The sequence below is a fragment of the Triturus cristatus genome, chromosome 7, assembly GCF_964204655.1.
Source record: "Triturus cristatus chromosome 7, aTriCri1.1, whole genome shotgun sequence".
NCBI classification, from domain to species: domain Eukaryota; kingdom Metazoa; phylum Chordata; class Amphibia; order Caudata; family Salamandridae; genus Triturus; species Triturus cristatus.
In genome coordinates, this window is record NC_140590.1 from 705,566,775 (window position 1) to 705,589,851 (window position 23,077).

At 41.9% G+C, this 23,077-nt stretch overlaps 1 protein-coding gene across 2 annotated transcripts in view; it reads right to left on the bottom strand.

Annotated features, from left to right (window-relative positions):
• Nucleotides 1–23,077, bottom strand: part of BTBD17 (BTB domain containing 17) — a 103,979-nt gene that overhangs the window by 20,670 nt on the left and 60,232 nt on the right. For both annotated transcript variants that reach the window (XM_085617365.1, XM_085617366.1), the window contains exon 2: nt 3,673–3,949. In XM_085617365.1, coding sequence (XP_085473491.1) covers nt 3,673–3,949 — 277 coding nt within the window. The remainder of the gene's footprint in view (nt 1–3,672; nt 3,950–23,077) is intronic.

A 23,077-nucleotide genomic window follows, 5' to 3' on the forward strand; every position in this document is an offset into this window, starting at 1 on the left:
TTATTTTCTGTGCAATACAATTATGCACGTTATCAAGCTGTTTTGTGGCATTTGCATTGCGTGAATTACACGCCGGTACTTAGATTACCTTTTAATAACTCCTGCAGACATAGCATGTTGGTAATGTAGGACTTATTCTTCACAGATCATATATACTACTATTGGGAACCAAGTTTACATTGGTACCCACGTGAAATATGCGCTCTTGCTTAGATCATTGTTGTTGGAATTTTTGTGGACATAGCATGTTGGTAATATAGTATTTATTCTTCACAGATCACATATCAATAATTGACTATCATTAAGGACCAATTGGAACAATAGGTATGGACTGTTAATATATGTATGCATTTGATACTTTGCTAACGAGTTACTCAATCACCAGATTCTGACTAATAGTATAATTTGATGACTAGGTATTGGAGTGAGTATATGCTTTGCGCTAGTGACGTGAATTGATTTTACTTGGATTAATGTGGTGAGTTGACTCTCGCTCACACACTGGCATGGTGTTGATTTGGTCTTGCACTACTTTGATTTACTTGCCTCCTTTGGGCTTCACTTGTGATATGATTATTAGGCACGTTCTTTTGGTGGTACATTGGATAAACCTTGGATTGAGGTGACTATTCTTATCTATTATACGCTCATTACCTTACTTTCTCTTGATCTTTAATATTTAGGATCACGGTTCCTTTCTGTCGTTTGATTTGGAAATTCATGCCATACTAAACCTGGGGAAGGTTAGTGGTACAGACAGTCATGGGTTTTATTTTGTCTTACTGGAGCTCTGAGGAAGACGGTGGGATATTGACCTCAGACGAAACACGTGTTGGCTACATCGGCGACATCTGTTTTCTGAATAGACTTCAGTGTCTATGAGGCTCTGAATACAGGATTTCAATTATAATGATGAAGGACTGAAGGACTGGCTGTAATACTGTGAATTTGGTATTGGACGCTTGAAATAAAAAGAAGAAGTCTCTGCAACTACATATCTGTGGAATCTGAACATTACTGGACATTTGCTCAGGATAAAGACTTTTGTGTTTATAAAGAAATACACTGTTTGGAATTTTGAAGTGATCCAATCTTACATGTACTGGACCCTCGGAGCTAAGCAACAGCAGACACCTCACCTCCCTTCCCCCTGAATGTCAGTGCTGCTTCTGTTGACACTGCAGGAGACAAGGGCAAAGCAACTGTAAAAGCAAATAGTTTTGAAGTGAGCATGTTTTAAAACCATTTGTTTTGCATTGCTTTTCGTAAAGTGCCTGTTGGACCTGGCCCTCTCAGTGGGGTCATTCCCAAAATTACCATTCACCCTCCTGTTTTCTGAACCCGTTTTGTTGGCTTTAGGAACTCTGTGTACTTGGTTGCCTATTTACAGATATCCAGTAATACAGTGAACAGGGTCTCGGAAACGGAAGGGACAAACTCAAGCTGGATAGCCTAAAACAAATAAAGCCAGCAAAGAGAAAGCAAGCAAATGTGATTTACAAACCACAAAGCCAATGGCAAACTATGGGTGGAATGCTTTCCTAGGGTAGCTTTCCGAATGTCCACAAGATGTAGCTAGAAAACCAGACAGCTGTGCTATCTGGTAGGCTTTGACCTAAAAAGGAATGGATTTTAAGGCAACTACTTTGAACCCTGTAAAGCAAATGCCAATTAGAAAGGGTAGTATGGTAACACATTGTGTTGGTGAGAGTGAAAAGGGGAAAGAACAGAGGAGCAGGAAGCTGTGAGGGGTAGCAACAACTAGTACACAGGCACCCAACAGTGGTCCAGGAGGGTCGGATATAGGACAGATTTTCAGGATAACCACTAACTACGTGAATGATTAACATTTACATTGATATGTGAAACAGTTTCTTACATGGAAATACTAACAATCTTGCATGTATCAGGCCATCCTGGACCAATGTTGAACACCTCAGCTGAAGGTGATAAAATAATGGACGTCATATAGGGGTCGCCAGGAGTTGCAGCTGTGACCTCTGGCCAGCCCCTTTCAACCCATGGGACTTCTTTTGTGACCCCTGGCCTCGGAGGTGGCAAAATGAATGCTGGATCACAGCAGCAGCTGTAACTTATTGATGTCTGTTGGTGCTCCTTCTTTTTGTTTTCTGTTATTTTTTTATTACACTAATAGTGAATAGTATTACGTTATTCAGAATAATAAAATTGGAGTACAATTAGCTGGAATGTGACCTTCCCTGGCAGTATGGTAAAAAATGCTTTTTTCAATGTGTGTAGTGTGTGCGCTTACGGGTGAGACTGTGTTTATGTGAGAGTGTGTTTCTGTGTACATGTGTATGTAGATGTATGTGTAAGCACGTGTGTGAGTAAAAGTGAGGATCAAAAAGCATGTGATGTCACTTACACTACCCCAGGCATTTTGTGAATTAACATCCATCGATAAAATAAGCTTAATGTGGTCACATAAAAGCAGTAGTTTAGGGCTGGAAAGGAATGTTAAATAGCAGAAAAGCAAAGTGGAAGTAGAGGAAGAGGCTGTGTAGGTGAAAGGAAATGAGGCAAGGAACAGTGGAGCAGAGAAGTAAGGGAAAAAAGCAGGGCGAAATGAGTCAGACAGAGTGGCAAGCAGTATGCAGGCTATACCCCCAAAAAAGGTTTAAAGACATCTTCCCTAAAGTCTGAAAAGTAGGTGAGGAATATGTTGGGGTGAACGTGTCACACAGATGCTGTCGGTGTGCGAGGGAATGGTAAAATAAAGGAAGAACAGAAAGGTGGGGGAAGCAATGTAGAAGCTGGTCACACCTCAATCCATAAAGGCAGCTTCCTTGAAACAAGAAAAGCAAGAAAGGAAGATCAGGGATGGGAGACAAACACAGGCTGTTTGGGTGAGATAGAATGAAAAAATATCAGAAGAGCAGGGAGACATACTGGTAAGAAGACAGAAACCACCTCAAGCAATTGAGAATCCGAGACAGGGGTATGCTCAACACAACCTGTTTGTATGACAGCAATTGATGAAAGGAAGGGAGGAGTGTGGAGCTGTAGGGAGAGCAACATTCACATGTGGTCACAGAAAATCACCTGTAAAGGGAAAGGAGCGCAAGTCACAGAGGCTGTGTAGATGGGAGGGAATTAGAAAAGGAAAGGAGGAGCAATGGAGGAAGAGGAAACAAACAACAACATTCAACGTAATTGACACTAAAATGAATGAATAAGTATCTCCATAAAAGCACTGAGGATTACAAGCACCATAAACGCTGTTTACATTTTTTTTTTTTAATGAATCTTATAGAGCTTTTAGAAATACATTTGAACATGCCCTAAGTCAAAACAGCTTGCACACAGCCACATGCACAATTCACATGAAATTAAAAGAATGTGATAAAAGCATACAGTAGTTCAGAGAAAACACGCCCTTGAGTGCTGGGAAGCAACAGAACGTTGCAGAAAAGTAGGTGAGGATCGGGAGAGGAGGTGGGGTAAATTTACAGCCTGTGGGTGCCAGGGAGGAGGGGAAGAAATGAACGAGCAGAGTGGAGTAAGAATAAACAAGGCATACAAGTAAGTGGCCGTTTTATGGTAGACAAACTTGGATAGCAAAAAAGCACATTGGGAAGAGAGCTAGGAAAATCAGGTGGAATATGGTTGACTTGCCCAGGCCTACGTATATTTGTATGTCCTTGATCGTACCTAATGAATTTTTCGAACAGTTGCGCGCAGTCAGCTGGTTCCTGCAAGGTCACTACAGTTTGGTTGTGAAAGAGGTCCTCGAAGACATCGCTCTGAAGGGCCAGCAGCAGCTGGTGGGTGTGGTAGACGCGCACCTCATCCGAATTGATAGTGAGTACCTTGATGGTGGAGTCGCTGGCGTTGCCGTTCTGAAGCAGCTCCTGCAGCCGCTGGATCAGCATCAGGGAGTGGTTGATGACAGCTGTCGGGGCTTCCAGACCAACATCAGCTTTATGGGCTGCAGAAAAAACACAACGTTAGAAATAATGTGAGGAGACCCCCTCGCTTCACAGTGATAAATGATAAAAATAAAGTTTTTAACCTTAGGACTGAAAGAGTGCGCATTCACATGGATGTACCATTCAATACCGCAAACCACTCTATCAGCAATGGAGACAAAAAGGGATGGATAAATTAGATGTACGAGATTTATGCCTGCGAATATTTGCAAAAGATTTAGGGCCATATTTATCAAGTGGTTGTGTTGCACTTGCACCATACAACAGGGTGCAAGCGTGACGCAACTGCTAACCGTGATTTATCGAGCCCTGCAAGGCCACCTTGCGTGGCCCTGAGTGGCTTGATAAATCTGAAGTAACAATGCAGCGCAAATCGCCACGTTGCACTACTATGCCTCCATGAGACTTCTATGGGTGGTGCATGGGTGTTCTCACACAACAACCATGAATTTTGATGCATTCCCAGATTTGCTATACGTGGTAGACCTTGGAATGCGCCAAAACTGCTATGCCTCCCCAGGTGAGGCATAACTAGGAAAAATATGTTCATTTCTCCTCGTTATCCTCTTTCTATCTGTGCAACATTTTGCAGCACACGTAGAAAGAGGAAAATTCCTCAGGGGATTATTTTTGTGCAGGAAGGTGTTCCTAATGCTAAATACGCACATTCCTGCCCTTTCCTGGTCACACAGTGCAGCAAGTTGACTTGCTGGGCTGCACTGCACTGCATGACTATTTGATAAACATGACGTTTACATTTCTAGGTGAATCACAGAAAACGGTGCACAAATAAATGCTCAAAAGGGAACCAAGAGAGTTGTTATCACCAAATAACTCCCTTGTGATTGAGTTCATAAAACAGCCTTTCGTAATTTTTGCAATGCATACACAAGTCTCAAATGTGAAAGGTATGCAAACAAAACGTTAATAAACATTAACAATAATGTATTTGTCTATCAAAAATGTTCACACTGTTAAATAAGACGACTACTGCAACCCAAATAATGATGCATCCTAATATGATATAAATTTACTACACACAACGATATATATCACATTCTCATCCATCTTCCTGTCCCAGTCCTTACACAATGAGCAGTTCTCCTGCTACACAGAAACTATTCACCCAGCTAAGTCTAAAAATGTTTCCCCAAGATTGTGTCAATTACCCAAAATGCATAAATGGAAGAACTAATCATGACCACATCCTGTACCTTTTTAAATACACTACAGAATGTTGTACCAACAAGTTTTCATTGTAGGTACTGTTTTTATTATTTGTACATGTTATTTTTTCTCTTGGGAGACTTGCTTTAGCAGTCTTTTTAGATCCGTCTGCCTTGGAAAACAGGTGTGGATCTGTTACTCAGCGTTTCAAGGATGCAAAACTTCATTTTTGCCGATGGGCTACATTTCCAGGTTGCCTAACGCTCACGCAAGAACATTGCCTGATTTCAAGATGGCGGCTCCTGCGAGAGTTCAGAAGCCATGTAGTTTGGTTACTATAGTAACCACTGGGAATCGGGGAATGTGCCCAACTTCAGCGTTTTTGGCATACTGGAACAAACAATTCCCTCCACGAGTCCGGCAGAGGTCCCTACTGTGGATTCCTTGCACCTAATGATCAATGGATCAGTCCAAGCTGCCTCTAAAGAAAGAGAAATGGATGGTCCTCTGTCTAAAATTCTGAGTCTGCACATGGATGATTCTCATTTGGAGGATTTACCCTTCAAGTTACCCTTCGAGGGTTCCAAGATCTTTGGCCACCACCCTGAGGACATGGGTAAACAGGCTGGGGAGAACAGGACATTTGTAACTTCGGTACGTCCCTCTACTAAGTACAGGGGATTTTGTTATAGAAGAATGTTTCCACCGCCTCAGGCCACGGTGAATAAGTAGCCCTTTCAAGGCAGGGATCGTGGCTGGGGCACCCCTGGTTGAGACAAATCCTGGTTCAGCCTGCAGCCATGCTTATCTGTCCCTTCTTGCGTGGGGTCGTCTCCAGTTTTTCACTCACTGCTGGCTTTCCATTTCAGATGGTTCAGACTGTATCTTTGCGATATCAAATAGAGTTCTCATTCCTTCCACCTCAGACTTTCAGAACAACCCCTCTGCCGAAATCTTCTGTCAAACAAGCATCATTATTATCAGGAGTCCAGTTAATGTTAGAGAAGTCAGCTATAATTCCAGTTCCTTCTGAAGAAAGGGGTCAAAGTTACTACTCATGCTATTATTGGTTCAGAATGTGACAGGAGACTTTCGTCCAGTCCTGGAATTCAAGGTGGTCAATCTACATGTTCCCAACAAACCATTAAAAATGGTGACAATTCAATCCATTCTGCAGTTGCACTATCAGGAGAACTATTTAACATCTTTGGACCTGATAATAATAATAATAATACAGCATTTTGTAGAGCGCGAACAGCTACCTCACAAGGAGGTGTCCCGGCGCTGAAGTGGATGTGAATCTCCATGTACCCATCCACAAACTCCATAAGAAGTATCTGTGATTTGCTATGCAGAGCAACCATTATCAGTTTCAGGTTCTACCTTTTGGCCTTTCATCGATGCCAAGAGTATTATTTTACAAAACTCTTGGCCCCATTGGTAGGTATTCTTCATTCTAAAGATATTCAGGTTTATCTGTAGCTGTATGAGTGGCTGATTGTCTCTCCTTTTTGCAAGTGGATGTTGCATGTGCAACGGCCTGCAATCTGCTGGTGTTTTTCAGATTTCTGGTCAACCACAAGAAGTCCACTCTCCACCCTGCGCTTAAATTCATCGGGCCCTGTTCAGAATGGACTTGAGGGAAACTTTCCTCTCACAAGAGAGGCAATCCTCTCTCATCTATCGTATCTTCTGGCACAACCCAAAGCATCATCCCGTCTATGTTAAGGAGCCAGGAGGAAATGGAATCAATTCTACAACTTCTCCCTTGGACACACCTCCATTTGTATATAGTCTTTCATCATCTTTGTTACTGGAATCCTGCCTCCCAGGATTACGAGGCCCCAGTTCTAATTGCTGGACTCAGGGTAATGAAAATTGCTGGTAAGTAACAAGCCATTATGTTACATTGTGTCCATCCCTCTTTATATCGCTTCCTTGGCGAATTCTCCTTTAGATTCTCCTATCTCCTAAAAGCAAATAACAAACAAATCTTTTTGACGTTTTTCACTTTCACACCTCACCTCTAGGTACGAATTTTCAACTATCTCATAGCAATTTCCCACTGGAGGGTTTGTCACTCTCTCACTCTGGATTAATTAAAAACCGAGACCATATACTTTCCTGCCACACGTGCTCCTGGCTACACTCCTAGCCTGGTCTACCTTCCCTGATAGAATGGCCATCACCTCCTCACCCGTAATCATCAGTGTTCTCTTCAAACTTTCTACACAGATCGAATCCTTCATTACACATGTGACAAATACAAACAGCTATCAGGTATTAGAAATTAAAGATTCACTTGAATATCACTTTCCGCAGAGGCAAGGCAGTGATGAATTCACTGGTCGTCAGCAGACTTGATTATTGTAATAGTTCACTCATGGGTCTTCCAGTGCTTCTCTTCTTCCCATGGGTTAAAGTCTTAAACTGCACCACAAGAACCCAATGCTATCTCCTGAGGCTCACTCCTACCTCTTCTATAACCATCGTTCGGGCTACCTAGCAGTAGGCCTGGGCTAAATTTCCGTTCCGCTAGCGAAAATTGCAATAATTTTACATTTTCGCGTTCCGCGGAGAGCGCGAAAATGTCAACATTTACACATTCCGCAGCATAGCGATAATTTGTTTCTTGCTCGCGCTGTAAAATAATACATTCTAGCGCGCGCGCGCGATCGCCTTACCTGAATCCCCGCGTTCGCCGACAAGTTTTCCCGTCCGGTCGCGTTCTCCACGAGATGTTGGATTGTTGGTAGCCATTTGCGTTGTCTCGCGACAGTTCGCGCCCGCAGTAATGTCATTGGTCGCGCGATCACGTCTTTCTTCTCGCGATCATGCACCGCGAGAAGAGTGAAAACAAGATGGCCGCGCCCGCGAGCAACCGCATGGGTAAGTTGGCGAGCCACGACCACGCAGAAAATACCGCGAACGGGCGGGAAAAAAACTTCCGCATCTTCGCGATATTTCAGCGTGTTTGCGGAGATTTTTAACATTTTCGCGATACTTTGCGAAAGACACTTTCGCAAATTCCGCCCACCCCTACCTAGCAGCCACAGGTGGAGCTCTGTACAAGCTACTGACTCTACCCTTCAAAGTCTTGTATGCCACTTTTCAAAGCTGTCTATGGCACCTGTCTCAGTTGTCTCTTCGAAACATCAGCAGCAATATTCTCGTCCGAAATGTATGACAAGCTAACCACAATCTCTTGTCTCAGGAAACCATCCTGTACCATGTCAGGATTCTGGGCCCTTCAATGGATCTCACTCCAACCAGGCCTCTGTGCGATTCCCTGGCTTCAGGCATTCAAAGCTGGACAGCAAAATTACCTCCTCTTGCAAGAGGATAAATAATGAAAATAGAAACAAGTCCTTCATCATCGTCTTTATTCTTGGAGCAGCAAATTAACCACTTGAAATATGTAATATTTGAAGAACTACAAAATATGTACACATTGTCTTATTAATGTTATGATTTGCCACCTATCTTGCTTGGTAACAGATTCTGTATATTCTCAAACCTACAACATCCTAATAAAAATATTGGTATGGGCAGCATTTTTGTGCAAATCCTCCAGGTTGTGTTGTTAAGGTAAACATCTATGGGCCACATGCATCAACGAGAAAACTGGTCGCAAACGGGCAGATTAGCAGAATCTGCCCCCTTGCGACCGGTATTTTTGCATTTGGGATGCATCATCCCAAATGCGAAAATCGCAATTTAAGGAATCTCTAAATAGCGATTCCTTAAATTGCGATTGCATTTAAAGAATCCCAAATTGAGATTCCTTAAATGCAATGCATTAAAGTTAAAATATTAGCGATTTCGCTAATAGGGGGAGCAAATTACCATGAAGTTGAACTTCATGGTAATTTGCAAAAACTTTGAAAAATGCACTTTTGTGCATTTTTCAAAGTTTCATGTTGCGCACACACATGCCCTTAGAGCATGTGTGTGTGCAACATATGTGCACAAATCAATTTCAGGGGTGCAATAGGGTGTCATTTTGTCACCCTTGCACCCTTGAAATTGCATGAGCAATTTGCGAGTACCTACTGGTACTCGCAATTTGCTCATGCAATCTCCAAATCATTCCTATGGGCCTGGAGGCCCATAGGAATGATTGGGACGGCATTCCTTAATTGCGACTCGCAATTTGCAAGTCGCAATTAAGGAATTTGTAGGAATCGCTATTTTTATAGCGATTCCTACATGCATAGGCTTTTGCAATTCCTTAATTGTGCTTCCTTAAAAATCGCAATTAAGGAATCGCAAAAGTCTTTGTTGATGCATGTGCCAGTTAGTTATGTTATGTTATGTTATAAGAATGTATAGAGCACACAGCTTTGAGAAAAACGTTCTTTTTCTACCTAGAGGCATCAACAAGTTTTGGCCAAGCTTTTAATCAATATTTGTTAAATTATTATAACTATTCTTTGTGAACTAACAGCTGGTCTTCAGATATCTCCTGAGGGTACTTATAAGCTGTGGAATAGTAACTTGACAGTAGATTGTCAGGAGCTAGTGCCACTGCTCTCTGCGATACAGCTCAGAAGATTTTACATCTTTAAAAACAAAACTAGAAATTAGATTGCTTTGGCCAAACTTTTCTTTTCCATCTTCATCAAGACAGTTTTGAGGTCTCGTTTAGACAGTTCTTGTGCTGTATCTTCGAGCCATGTTGTATATACTTTATGGGCTTACAGACTGCCCATTGCTTTTCATTTGTTTCTTTGAGTGTCCATTAAAAAGCCTTGCTTCCAAGTTGTTAATCCTTCCTATTTGTCCCTCCTTTTAATAGGTTGTTTACTCCCACGGAGCAGCCCCCATTACTTGTAACTTTACACTTGTCCCATTTTAGCAACTGCTTTAGGAACTTCTTTTTTCTTTGTCTAACAGCTGTTCACACGAGAGCTCTGTGTATTCACTCGCTCTGAGCTGTAATTCTTGTTCTTATCTCGTTGCATTTGCTGTTCATTCAAAGACCGAGATCAAATCTCAGATGCTTTTTACCTGAGGGTGCCTGCTTGTTTTACTTCATCTGATTTTCCATCCAACCGCCCTGGTGTAATTACATAGTGTGATACCAGGGATTTCATTGCATTTAGGATAATTCCAGCCCATTGTCTCATGCCTTCATTAAATCTGTAAATCCTTAGTTGACCCAACCCCATGTAACCCTCGGTTCCCAATTAGAAGCCACTTCAAAACAATCCAATGTTTTGCGAGTGCATCTTTTTTTAGAAACACATCTCACCGTCGACAGAGCAGGTATTCTCTCTCTTCAGTTTTCTGTCACCATTTTGTGACTTGGTGAGCACCCCTCTCCCTATCTCCCTCTCCCTCTTGCTCTCTCTCTCTCCCTCCCTCCCTCTTGCTTGCTTGCTCTCTCTCTCTCTCTCTCTCTCTCTCTCTCTCTCTCTCTCTCTCTCTCTATCTCTCTCTGTCTATCTCTCTCACTCTCTCTCTCCCTATGGGTGCACCACTCAGACCTGTTCTGCCTCTCCGGCCCAAGCATGCTTTATGTGGCTTTGCAGTTTAAACAGATGCTAGGAATGATTCCCTGGAACCAAAACACCATATGTTGGGGAGGAGTGACTGGGCGGGTGGTGGCACTTAAGGAATAGATTTAATCGATGTGTTTTATACATTTGTAACCAATAAATAAAATACTCCCGATTATCAGGTAGAAAGTGAAGTCCCCTGTAGTCCTGGATACGTTCTCCCCACTTAGTACCAAGCAGGTTTTAAGACTAGTTAAGTCAACCAAATCAAGCTCTCCTTTAGATGCTGATCCACTAAAAATAGCACACCTGGTTCCAGAAATTGTAAATACCCACCTAACTGTAATCTTCAACAAGATGATTAAATCAGGATATTTTTCCTTTAGAATGGAAAAAAACTTCCATCCTTCCGTTATTAAAAAAAACATAGTCTCATTCCACAAGAGCCGAGTAGCTATAGGCTCAACTCTTGGCTACCGTTTCCATCCAAAATGTTAGAAAAGGCTCTGAATATGAAACTCACATCATAGCACTGACATGTCTCTGATTGTCCCATCAGAAGAGTTAAGGTCCATTCTTGATGGAGGAGGTAAAGCCACTTTTATTTTATTTGCTCTCCCTGCGGCCTGCGACACAATTAATCAATACATCTTGATTAACCTGTTCTCCGAGCTTGGAATAAGAGGTTTTTCTCTTAGGTTGCTGAAATCCTCCCTTTCATAGAGGGTACAACATGTTGCTATGGGAGAATTCACTTCTGACCAGTTTCGCCTGCCCAGTGGGTTGGCAGGGCACCTCGTTGAGCCCTACTCTTTTGAACCTTTATGTCACCCCACTGGCAAGGCTTACTAAATCCTTTGGCTTCTCTATTGTATTATACACCAATGACACTCAAATAGTGGTCTCGGTATCTAGCAATCCAGAAGAAACAGCATCATGGGACAGATAGACAATTGGATGAAGGTCAACTGCCTAAAGCTTAACTCTGGGAAAATGGAGGCCCTTATTTTAGGCAATGACATCTCTTTCTGGTCACCAAGCCGCTGCCCTAAGGAAATGGGTTCATTATCATTGCCTGTGAGGAAAGCTAGAAATGTGGGTATGGTCTTTGAGAATAAACTAAACTTTGAAGATCAGGTCAATGCCCTAGTTTCATCCGTATTCTTCATTCTGAGAATTATTAGAAAAATTTGCCCTTTTATTCCATCTGATCTTCGAAAAACTGTTGTGACCGCATTGGCTTATCCAAGATGGACTATGGCAATGCTCTGTTTGTGAATATCCAAAAAAGATTCCTCCATAAGCTACAAATGCTCTTAAATGCATCAGCACGGCTTCTTCTGGGAATTCCCAAATATCAATCTGTGTCTTGGGCCCTAGTCAAGATGCACTGGCTTCTGGTAGAAAAATCACTGATTTCAAAGCACTATGTATAGCCTTTAAGGCATTACATAATGATGGCCCAGTTTATCTGCGGGCAGATTTACCTGATACACCCAGTCAAGGAAACTTAGATCATCAGCAGTCAAGTTTCTGGTGATTCCCAAGACTAAACAAGCCTCTTGGCGAGGTAGAAGCTTTGTTTTGGGAACTGCAAAACTGTGGAACTCTCTCTCCATGATTTTAAAGAAGAGCCCCAATCTTTTGCCCTTCAGGAAATCTCTCAAAAACTGGCTTTTTAGTAATTAGGGTAGTATCTTTCTCATAAAGACAGAAGCAGTGCTAAGAAACCTCAAGGAATTCAAGCACTCTACAAAACCAAAATCAAATTGTCCACCGGGGATTGAACACATTACAACCCCACTAGAAAACAAACATTGGCAAAGCCAATAGGTCTTGTTCTTTTTGCCAATGTTAACCAGCAATAGCAGAAACCATTGGGAAAGCAAGTGGTTCTGTATTGGCAGCCAAAAGGCGAAACCTATTGGCCCTGCCAATGCTTGTTAAACACACAATCACTGGTACTGTATATCATTTTAGTATAGACACTTTATTATTGCTATGGGGGACTATACTGTAAATCATTCAGCATTTGATTGATGTTATAACACTGACCATAGAACTATAGGGCTGCAAAACAAATGTAGCCAGAATACTGACTACCAAAATATTGTGAAGGTCATTGTATATGATGGGTAATTATTGATTTACTATGCATAGCTCCTTATTTACACACAATGTGTGTATGTGTGCGTGTCTGTGTGTGTGTGTGTGTGTATATATTCACTGAAAAAAACATAGGTTTCAGGTGCGTTATATTTAGTTGGACATTTCACTCGTACAAAACCATAGAAATTCCCCCGTTATAGTTAGTTCAGCTAACTATAACTCGCGCGCCCGCTATGCACTGCTGATGACGTCACATATTACATCATGACATGGTCAGTGACATCACTCATGACATCACTGATGACATCTCAAATGACATCACTGATGACATCACTGATTACATCATCCTTGTGATAGAGTGGCAGACCTCCTCTCACCCTAATATAACCTTTGATACACACTCTCAAAAATTCAAACTAACATTTTCAAAACAATGGACATACCAATACCAGTTAGAACACACCTATTCAGTAAATCCAAGATCTACACACACATCAACTCATTCACCAACAGTCCCTATACAGTCACTCATACATGTAGTCACTCATCATATGTACTCATACACCTATACATCCTGTTACACACCGCCACTCATCCATAGTTACTCACACATATAGTCACACATGCAAACAAAGTATCAAACATCCATTTACTTGCATATACAGTTATACACACACTGCCACACTTACTTCTACAGAAACATACACATACTTACTCTCTTAAACAATGACTTATAGAAACACCTACTTATTTGTACAGGAACTCTTCCAATCTCTCACTCTCACATATACTCACTTATATACACCAATACTCACATATGCTAGTTTAAAACATATGTAGTTACTCATAAAGACACTATTGAGACAGTCATTCACTCACTAACACACCCATACACACACTCATCCACCCATACAGTCCTGCACACATGCTGTCTTCAACACATACAAACAGAGTCACTCATTCATGCATCTTTGCACTAAGTAATACCCCCCATCGAACCATACAGACACTCATACTGATACTCAAAAAACCAACTAATAACCCATATAGACACTCATGTAGCTACTCACCAACCCATGCAGCCACTTATACACAAAGTGAGAGACTGATACAGATATTTACATATTTAAACATTATTTACTAACCCATGTATTCACTAAGCTACACTTAATCAGTCAGTTATACAATCAATTTAAAAAAAAAGAAATCATCCATTTAGACACTTATATACCCATGTATTCTTCCATCGACCTTGAGATATACATATATAAAAAATATTTAATTTTCAGAAAAACACACATTCACTGGATGATGTCATCAGTGATGTCATTTGAGATGTCATCAGTGATGTCATGAGTGATGTCACTGACCATGTCATGAGTGATGTAATATGTGACATCATCAGCAGTGCATTGCGGGCGCGCGAGTTATAGTTAGCTGAACTAACTATAATGGGGGAATTTCTATGGTTTTGTATGAGTGAAATGTCCAACTAACTATAACACCCCTGAAACCTATGGTTTTTTCAGTGAATTTCTAAGGTTTTTTAAATGCTAATTTCTAACTATAACGTGCCTGACACCTATGTTTTTTTCAGTGAATATATATATATTTAATATACTATGTATACATGTGAAAATGTCTCGGTCTGCCTGTTTGCCTCGGTGGCACAGAAAAAATGGGTGGAACTGATGTCAGCACGCTGACGAGGTCCTCTTATGGCTCCGATGATGTCATACGGTGTCGCGAGTGGAGCCGTGCTATTATGACATCCTTGTCGACGTGGGAGAGCTAGGAAAGAATATCAGTGGAATGCTGGTGCAGGGGATATTCACCTAAGTGTTCAGGCTAGTCCTTTGGGAGCAACTGTTTATGTTGCAATTCCAGAAACCAAAACCAGTGATCCGAGGGCAGAGGCCCTGCAGATGGCACACGAGGTGAGGTGCCCAGTCGTGTGCACCGGCGGGGCAGCGAAGTGACAAGCACCACAACCCACAAAAAAGGTAACGAGGGCACTAAATAACACAGGATCTTCTCTTTGTATCTGGCAGGAACAACAAAGTTAAAATGCCTCAGTACCAAAATGTAGAATTAGTGCTACAACGGTCTTCAAGAGGACCTGCGATGCTGCTTCTGCCTCCCGTACCCTGGAGGAGGCACATGGGTCACGCGGTACGGTCATACTGCAGTGGGACGCACACTCGTTGACCTCTCATGGCACTGCTCCGCACTTCAGGGAGGACGCTTTCCATTAGCTATGTATTCTGATGACATGTCGCGCCGGCCCCGTCCAACAACAGAACTCCTTTAGATCCAAACAGACTCTTCCACTTTCTCACCGGAAGTGAAACCAGGCCAATCGGACACTTTCACAATACAACAGCTGGGAATTCACTTTTTGGTAAAAAAAACACATTCCTTCCTCCTAATTAATCAAATAAACGTCTCACTGAGGAACAGGGGCCAGCTTCGATCAGTAAACAGCCGATACAACAATTTTTTTACTTCGCGATACCATTACAATGCTTGCATTACTACGCATGTGTTGTACATTGCAAAGTCATTACTACACATTTTTTTAGAATGCATGGTCATTTTGTTTTAAAGGTATGTATGGTAAATGACCATGCATTCTAAAAAACATGTAGACGATCTACGTTGTTGTAAGGAAACAGAGGCTGTTCCATTTCCTCACAACAACTTGCACCGCCCCTCAGAGACGACGTGAAGCAGGAACCACGAGGAGAGAGGAATCACGAGGAGTGAGAGGTAAGGGGGATTGGGCATGGGGTGGGTGTTTTTTTTCTAGGGTTTAGGGTAGTGCAGTGGTGTTTGGGTAGCATAGGGGGTCATGCTGGGGGTAGTGTTTTAGGGTTTAGGGTAGTGCAGTGGAGTTTGGGTAGTGTAGGGGGTCATGCTGGGGTAGTGTTTTAGGTTTTAGGGTAGTGCAGTTGTGTAGGGGTCGTGCTGTGGATAGTGTTGTAGGGTTTAGGGTAGTGCAGTGGTGTATGGGTAGTGTAGGGGGTTGTGCTGGGGTAGTGTTTTAGGGTTTAGGGTAGTGCAGTGGTGTTTGAGTAGTGTAGGGGGTCATGCTGGTGGTAGTGTTTTAGGGTTTAGGGTAGTGCAGTGGTGTTTGTGTAGTGTAGGGGGTCGTGCTGGGGATAGTGTTTTATGGTTTAGGGTAGTGCAGTGGTGTTTGGGTAGTGTAGGGGGTTGTGCTGGGGGTAGATTTAGGGTTTAGGGTAGTGCAGTGGTATTTGGGTAGTGTAAGGACTCGTGCTGGGGTCGTGTTTTAGGGTTTAGGGTAGTTCAGTGGTGTTTGTGTAGTGTAGGGGGTTGTGCTGGGGGTAGTGTTTTAGAGTTTATGGAAGTGCAGTGGTGTTTGGGTAGTGTAGGTGGTAGTGCTGGGGTAGTGTTTTAGGGTTTAGATTAGTGCAGTAGTGTTTGTATAGTGTAGGGGTAGTGCTGGGGGTAGTGTTTTAGGGTTTAGGGTAGTGCAGTGGTGTTTGTGTACTGTAGGGGGTCGTGCTGGGTTCTTGTGTTTTAGGGTTTAGGGTAGTGCAGTGGTGTTTGTGTAGTGTAGGGGATCGTGTTTTAGGGTTTAGGGTCGTGCAGTTGTGTTTGGGTAGTGAAGGGGGTCTTCCTGGGGGTAGTGTTTTAGGGTTTAGGGTAGTGCAGTTGTGTTTGTGTAGTGTAGGGGTCATGCTGGGGGTAGATTTAGTGTTTAGGGTAGTGCAGTGGTGTTTGTGTAGTGTAGGGGGTTGTGCTGGGGTAGTGTTTTAGGGTTTAGGGTAGTGCAGTGGTGTTTGTGTAGTCTAGGGGTTGTGCTGGGGTTAGATTTAGGGTTTAGGGTAGTGCAGTGGTGTTTGGGTAGTGTAGGGAGTCGTGCTGGCGGTGGTGTTTTAGGGTTTAGGGTAGTGCAGTTATGTTTGGGTAGTGTAAGGTGTCGTGCTGGGGGTAGTGTTTTAGGGTTTAAGGTAGAGCAGTGGTGTTTGGGTAGTGGAGGGGGTAGTGTTTTAGGTTAGTGCGCCCACCAGCCACAATATCCGTGGACAAAGGGGATCCTGACTCTTTTGAACTCTCCGCCAATTGAATAATTTGGGTCAAGGGCCCTACCACGTCCAAGACCTATCAATTCCTTTCTTGAGATCCCTCATATACTTGGAGAAAAAGGTACATAGTTTCTCATCAATTTCAGGCGTGTGTGCCACCTTTCCCTTCAGTGAGGGTCTGGGGCATTCTCCCCTCATCCTATTCCTGACCTCCATTTCAAGGGGTTGATGGATTTTCCACACCACATACTTTGCCACTTTGGTGTCAGGGGTCCACTCCACCGACCTAGGATGGTAAATTTGGGTAGGCTCGAACATGTCCGAGTGGACCCCATCCCCAACACGGGACTGAGAAAAGTGGGACTCTGGATGCCAGGGATGCCCCGAGTCCTTATCCTCATCAGAGGAGAAATCGTCCTCCGAAACACCCTCTCCCTCTAAGGGAAACCCGCCGTCGGGGTCTACAATAGTGGTGACAGCTTCGCAATTTTCTCCGGATTCCTCCTCCTCCCAGCAGGGTGCATGTTTTAGTGTTCGTGCATTCTTGAGGAAGGTCTCCGTAAGTTTATCAAATCCTTCCAAGTGCCCCGCGTTATGCTTAACAGCCCTTTTATTCCCCATCTGGGAGCTACTGGGACCTGCCACCACCAGATCTGGGTAACTGAACACCCCAGGGATGCTTTTTGCCAGCTTATCAACCTGATCCCTAAGAGGAGCCAGCACCCTAGAAATAGCCAGAGAGAGAGCTTGGTCCACTGCTGGAGGGAGAAGTTGGGGGGCCATTCCTCCTCCAGTTCCTGGTAGGAGGAGTAAAAATGGTCTTCTGGAGAAGACATATAGCAGAGGGTGTGAGCACAGAACAAATGCCCTTAAAATCCTTAAGGCAGCCCCCTCGCCGGTGCTCCAACAGCTTGGCTTTCCCCGAAGCTGTTATAAGAATAGACTGAGGCACAATACCAATTACCACCACCAGGTGGCGCTGGTCACTAGCGTGGCCATGTGGGGAAATCACCGCGTAGCGGTGTCAAAATTAGGCGAGGGTTGGTCGGGAATCAAGCTGACACTAAAGTACCAGAGGGAGTGCTCGACGGAGCTGCCGCGCTCGGACCAGATGCGCCTGACAGTATCTCATCGCGCGCAGAGCGCACAGCGGGAGAAACTACGAGGGGGAGAACGCTCTCGGGCAAGAGCCTGCTGTGCCGGGAATATGAAACAATACCAAGGCAATAATGCGAATAACGTGCACAAGAAACCGCTACACAAACAGCAACAACGTCAGATTAAGCCAAGAATGTAAGTAATGCACTGGAATGACAAGCAGTGAAGAAAGAGGAAGCGGAAGGGACGTCACAATGTTATATACGATGGACTGTGATATGATTGGACTATAGTTGCCTTGGAGACTATCCCCCTAATGGTTCATGGGTTGTGTAGTCTTTTGTTTAATGATTGTAGTGTTACGTTTTCTTTGAACTGCTATGCAAATAAAGTGAGGAAAGATATGCATAATCCTCGCCTCCGAACTGCCATAGATTTCATTAAACTTTATTCGATCTGATTTAGAAACATAGATTATAAAAGTGTACATAAAAACAGTAAATCCTCTTTCCTAATACAATATAGTGAGAATTAATTAAAACCAGTAAGTAAAAACGGGTGTTACAAAGCCCGGTTCAGAGCAACTTCAGGTTAACAGAATCTTAAAGTTCAATGTTTCGCAAGATCAATCTCATGTACCTCGTTCAAAATACGCAATAAGGGGTCCAAGTAAGATGTAACGCTCCAATACCTGACCAGTCTGCACTATATAAAACTGCAGAAAAACTAAAAATAAAAAGTGTTTTGCACTCTTATGTCATTGGGCTATATGAGGGCTACTTCTGGGTGATATTTGTGCTACATTTGGGCTCATTTTTCTCTGCTGGCCATCTTGGGAGGCTTATTTGTTATGAAGTTTCCTAATTTCCTCATTTACTGCAGTCTCCTCAGTAGGAAATGCTTTCAGTATTTTACTTTGATTCCATCAAGAAGGCATTCAGATGTATCACACATTTGCCATAAATTCAGAATGTTAGCACTCTAGTTGTTCATTTGATCACTGTAGTAAAGCTACTGCTCACCAGGGAGTTAACTGGAAGTCTACTGCTGGTATTGAAAGTGATTGTTTCATTCTGCATGTCAGAATTTTCTAATGAAATAGAAGAGGATTTGAGATCTCACTTAAAACATGACCTAAATGTTCTTTCTGCAGCACTAAGCATAATTTCTATGGCAAAATGAACCCCCTAATTGTGTTCCTTTTAAATGAAATGTTTTAAGTGTTACCAGTCTATTCCAATCAAGATGGCTTCAGGTGTGCCATAATTGTGTCATAAGTAAGGCTGTTAGCTCTCTAGTTGTTCTTTATAACACTCTGGGAAGCTGTAGTAGAACACACAGACATCAACTGACAGGCTGCTCCTGTTGAAATATAACAGGAAGATATTTGAAATCTCACTTAACATGCCCTAATTTTTCTTTCTATAGCACTAACCATAATTTCTATGGCAAAATGATAACCCCCTCATTTTGTTCCTTTTTAAATTAAATGTTTTAAGAGTTACCAGTTTATTCCAATCAAGATGGCTTCAGGTGTGCCATAATTTTGTCATAAGTAAGGCTGTTAGCGCTCTAGTTGTTCTTTAGAACACTCTGGGAAGCTGCAGTAGAACACAAAGGCATCAACTGACAGGCTGCTCCTGTTGAAATATAACAGGAAGATATTTGAGGTCACACTTGAAGCATATGCGATTGGACTTCATGTTGTTAAATCATTTTGAATACAGATTGATCTCTGGTTAGAGTTACAGCGAGACGGCTTTTGCTTATGCCACAAGAATTTTGACTCTGGGAGCATGAGCCTTTACCGTCACTAGAACTACATCAGTGTACCATCCCCTGGAGATACATTGTTGAACAGGAACTAGATCTGGGATTTCAAAGCTTCTCATTTTGTACCTGAGTGTACCCTGATTTCGGGAATTTCTTCGCCTGCTCCCCATCCCTCGGTCATTTTGATCGTGAGACTTCTTTTGACAATAACAAATAAGACTGACGAGGCATAAAAGTTAATTTATGTTAGTCATTTCTGATCCATTTGTTGGTTTATCGTATCACATTGTACCTTTCTTCTCCGCCTTTTGAAATGCTATCAACGCCCTGAGGAAGGAAGACTCCGAAACGCGCGTCGGCGCATTTGTGGGTTGGCGCATTTGTGTGTTTTTTATGTTTTTGTACTGTATTGTTTACATATCTGTATGTGATTATTTTGTATACACTGCACTGATTGTTATTTAAATGTTATTCTGTCTTTGTAATTTGTATTGCTTCGTCGATTCTAGCCTAATGAATAGCTGGCTATATGTGAATACTTTTGAACAAAAAATGAAATGATTTATTCGAAAAAAGAAATATTGATTAATAACTCTATATTTTTATAATAAAAAACAAAAGAATGTTATAAAGTACTGTTTCTTTTCTGTGGTCTTGAGAGGTTATCTTTCTAATAGGGTTTCTTCTCTTGTATTTTGAATTGTGTATTCCCTGCTACTTTACCCCGCTATTCTCTAGTACAGGGACCCTCTGATGTTCTCATTGTTGTAAAGCTACTGCTCACCAGGGAGTTAACTGGAAGTCTACTGCTGGTATTGAAAGTGATTGTTTCATTCTGCATGTCAGAATTTTCTAATGAAATAGAAGAGGATTTGAGATCTCACTTAAAACATGACCTAAATGTTCTTTCTGCAGCACTAAGCATAATTTCTATGGCAAAATGAACCCCCTAATTGTGTTCCTTTTTAAATTAAATGTTTTAAGTGTTACCAGTCTATTCCAATCAAGATGGCTTCAGGTGTGCCATAATTGTGTCATAAGTAAGGCTGTTAGCTCTCTAGTTGTTCTTTATAACACTCTGGGAAGCTGTAGTAGAACACACAGACATCAACTGACAGGCTGCTCCTGTTGAAATATAACAGGAAGATATTTGAAATCTCACTTAACATGCCCTAATTTTTCTTTCTATAGCACTAACCATAATTTCTATGGCAAAATGATAACCCCCTCATTTTGTTCCTTTTTAAATTAAATGTTTTAAGAGTTACCAGTTTATTCCAATCAAGATGGCTTCAGGTGTGCCATAATTTTGTCATAAGTAAGGCTGTTAGCGCTCTAGTTGTTCTTTAGAACACTCTGGGAAGCTGCAGTAGAACACAAAGGCATCAACTGACAGACTGCTCCTGTTGAAATATAACAGGAAGATATTTGAGATCACACTTGAAACATGTCCTAATTTTTCTTTCTACAGCACTAACCATAATTTCTATGACAAAATGAACCCCATCATTTTGTTCCTTTTTAAATTAAATGTTTTAAGTGGTACCAGTTTATTCCAATCAAGATGGCTTCAGGTGTGCCATACCTTTGTCATAAGTAAGGCTGTTAGCACTCTAGTTGTTCTTTAGAACACTCTGGGAAGCTGCAGTAGAACATTAAGGAATCAACTGACAGTCTCTGCCCTTGTTAGATGTACATGATTTACTGAGAATGACAGACTTCATCCTCACATGACTGAGAAAGATAATGTGAATTTACAGAAAATATGCTCTCATTTTAGCTTCAGTTTTCTCTCAAACATGATTCATGATATCCCAGCAGAAGGTTTTTCACAGGGTAAAATCACCTTAGAACACACCCCAATTCCTGAAATGAGTATGGTACCATCAACAAATTAATTCTAATGTAACTAAAGTCTGTTATCACCCTTTATAGTTCTCCTTTTGGTAATCCTCAAAATCTTCGATTCACTACAATGCATTTCAATGGGGTACTATCATGTATATTGGTCCCAGGATGGCTGCCAGCAATTCCAGGATGACGTGCTGACAGCCAATGAGATCTCACGATGAGATGTGTCGTTAGGCTCCGCCCAGATATTGAAACTTTTTCTTTTTCTAATTTCTCATGAACTACGGAACGGATTTACACCATTTAACAAAAAGGGATCTTTCTGAACCAAGGGCTACCTTTTCGCCAAATTTGATGTAATTGCGTTCAGCAGTTCGGGCTGTAGCCGTGTCTAAAGTTTCCTATGGTAATTAACATGGAGAAAACACGTTTTGGGACCCCCCTTTATTCTCAGTCCCCGCTTGCCGAATCACCCCGAAACTTTTAAGAAAGGAGCTGACTGGAGCGCCCCACAAGTTTTGAAACTTTTGTGAAGATTCGTCAACCGACGCCAAAGTTATTGGGAAAAGAATGTTACGATTTTCCTATGGATAATAGGTCGTAACTAGAAGTACCCACTGGCGACCTCCAGTAGGATATATATATATATATATATTCACTGAAAAAACCATAGGTTTCACACACGTTATAGTTAGGAATTAGCATTTAAAAAACCTTAGAAATTCAGTGAAAAAACCATAGGTTTCACACATGTTATAGTTAGCTGGACATTTTACTCGTAAAAAACCAATGAAATTGCCCCGTTATAGTTAGTTCAGCTAACTATAACTCGCGCGCCCGCAATGCACTGCTGATGACGTCACATATTACATCACTCATGACATGGTCAGTGACATCACTCATGACATCACTGATGACATCTCAAATGACATCACTGATGACCTCACTGATGACATCATCCAGTGAATGTGTGTTTTTCTGAAAATTAAATATGTTTTATATATGTATATCTCAAGGTCGATGGAAGAATAAATGGGTATATAAGTGTCTAAATGGATGATTTGTTTTTGAAAAATTGATTGTGTAACTGACTGATTAAGTGTATCTCTCACTTTGTGTATAAGTGGCTGCATGGGTTGGTGAGTAGCTACATGGGTGTCTATATAGGTTATTAGTTGTTTTTTTGAGTATCAGTCTGAGTGTCTGTATGGTACGGTGGGGGGTATTACGTAGTGCATAGATGCATGAATGAGTGACTCACTGTTTGTATGTGTTGAAGACAGCATGTGTGCAGGACTGTATGGGTGGATGAGTGTGTGTATGGGTGTGTTAGTGAGTGAATGACTGTCTCAATAGTGTCTTCAGGAGTAACTACATATGTTTTAAACTAGTATATGTGACTAATGGTGTATATATGTGAGTATATGTGAGAGGGAGAGATTGAAAGAGTTCCTGTATGAATAAGTATGTGTTTCTATAAGTGATTGTTTAAAAGACTAAGTATGTGTAAGTTTCCGTAGAAGTAAGTATGGTGGTGTGTGTATTACTGTATATGCAAGTAAATGTATGTTTTATT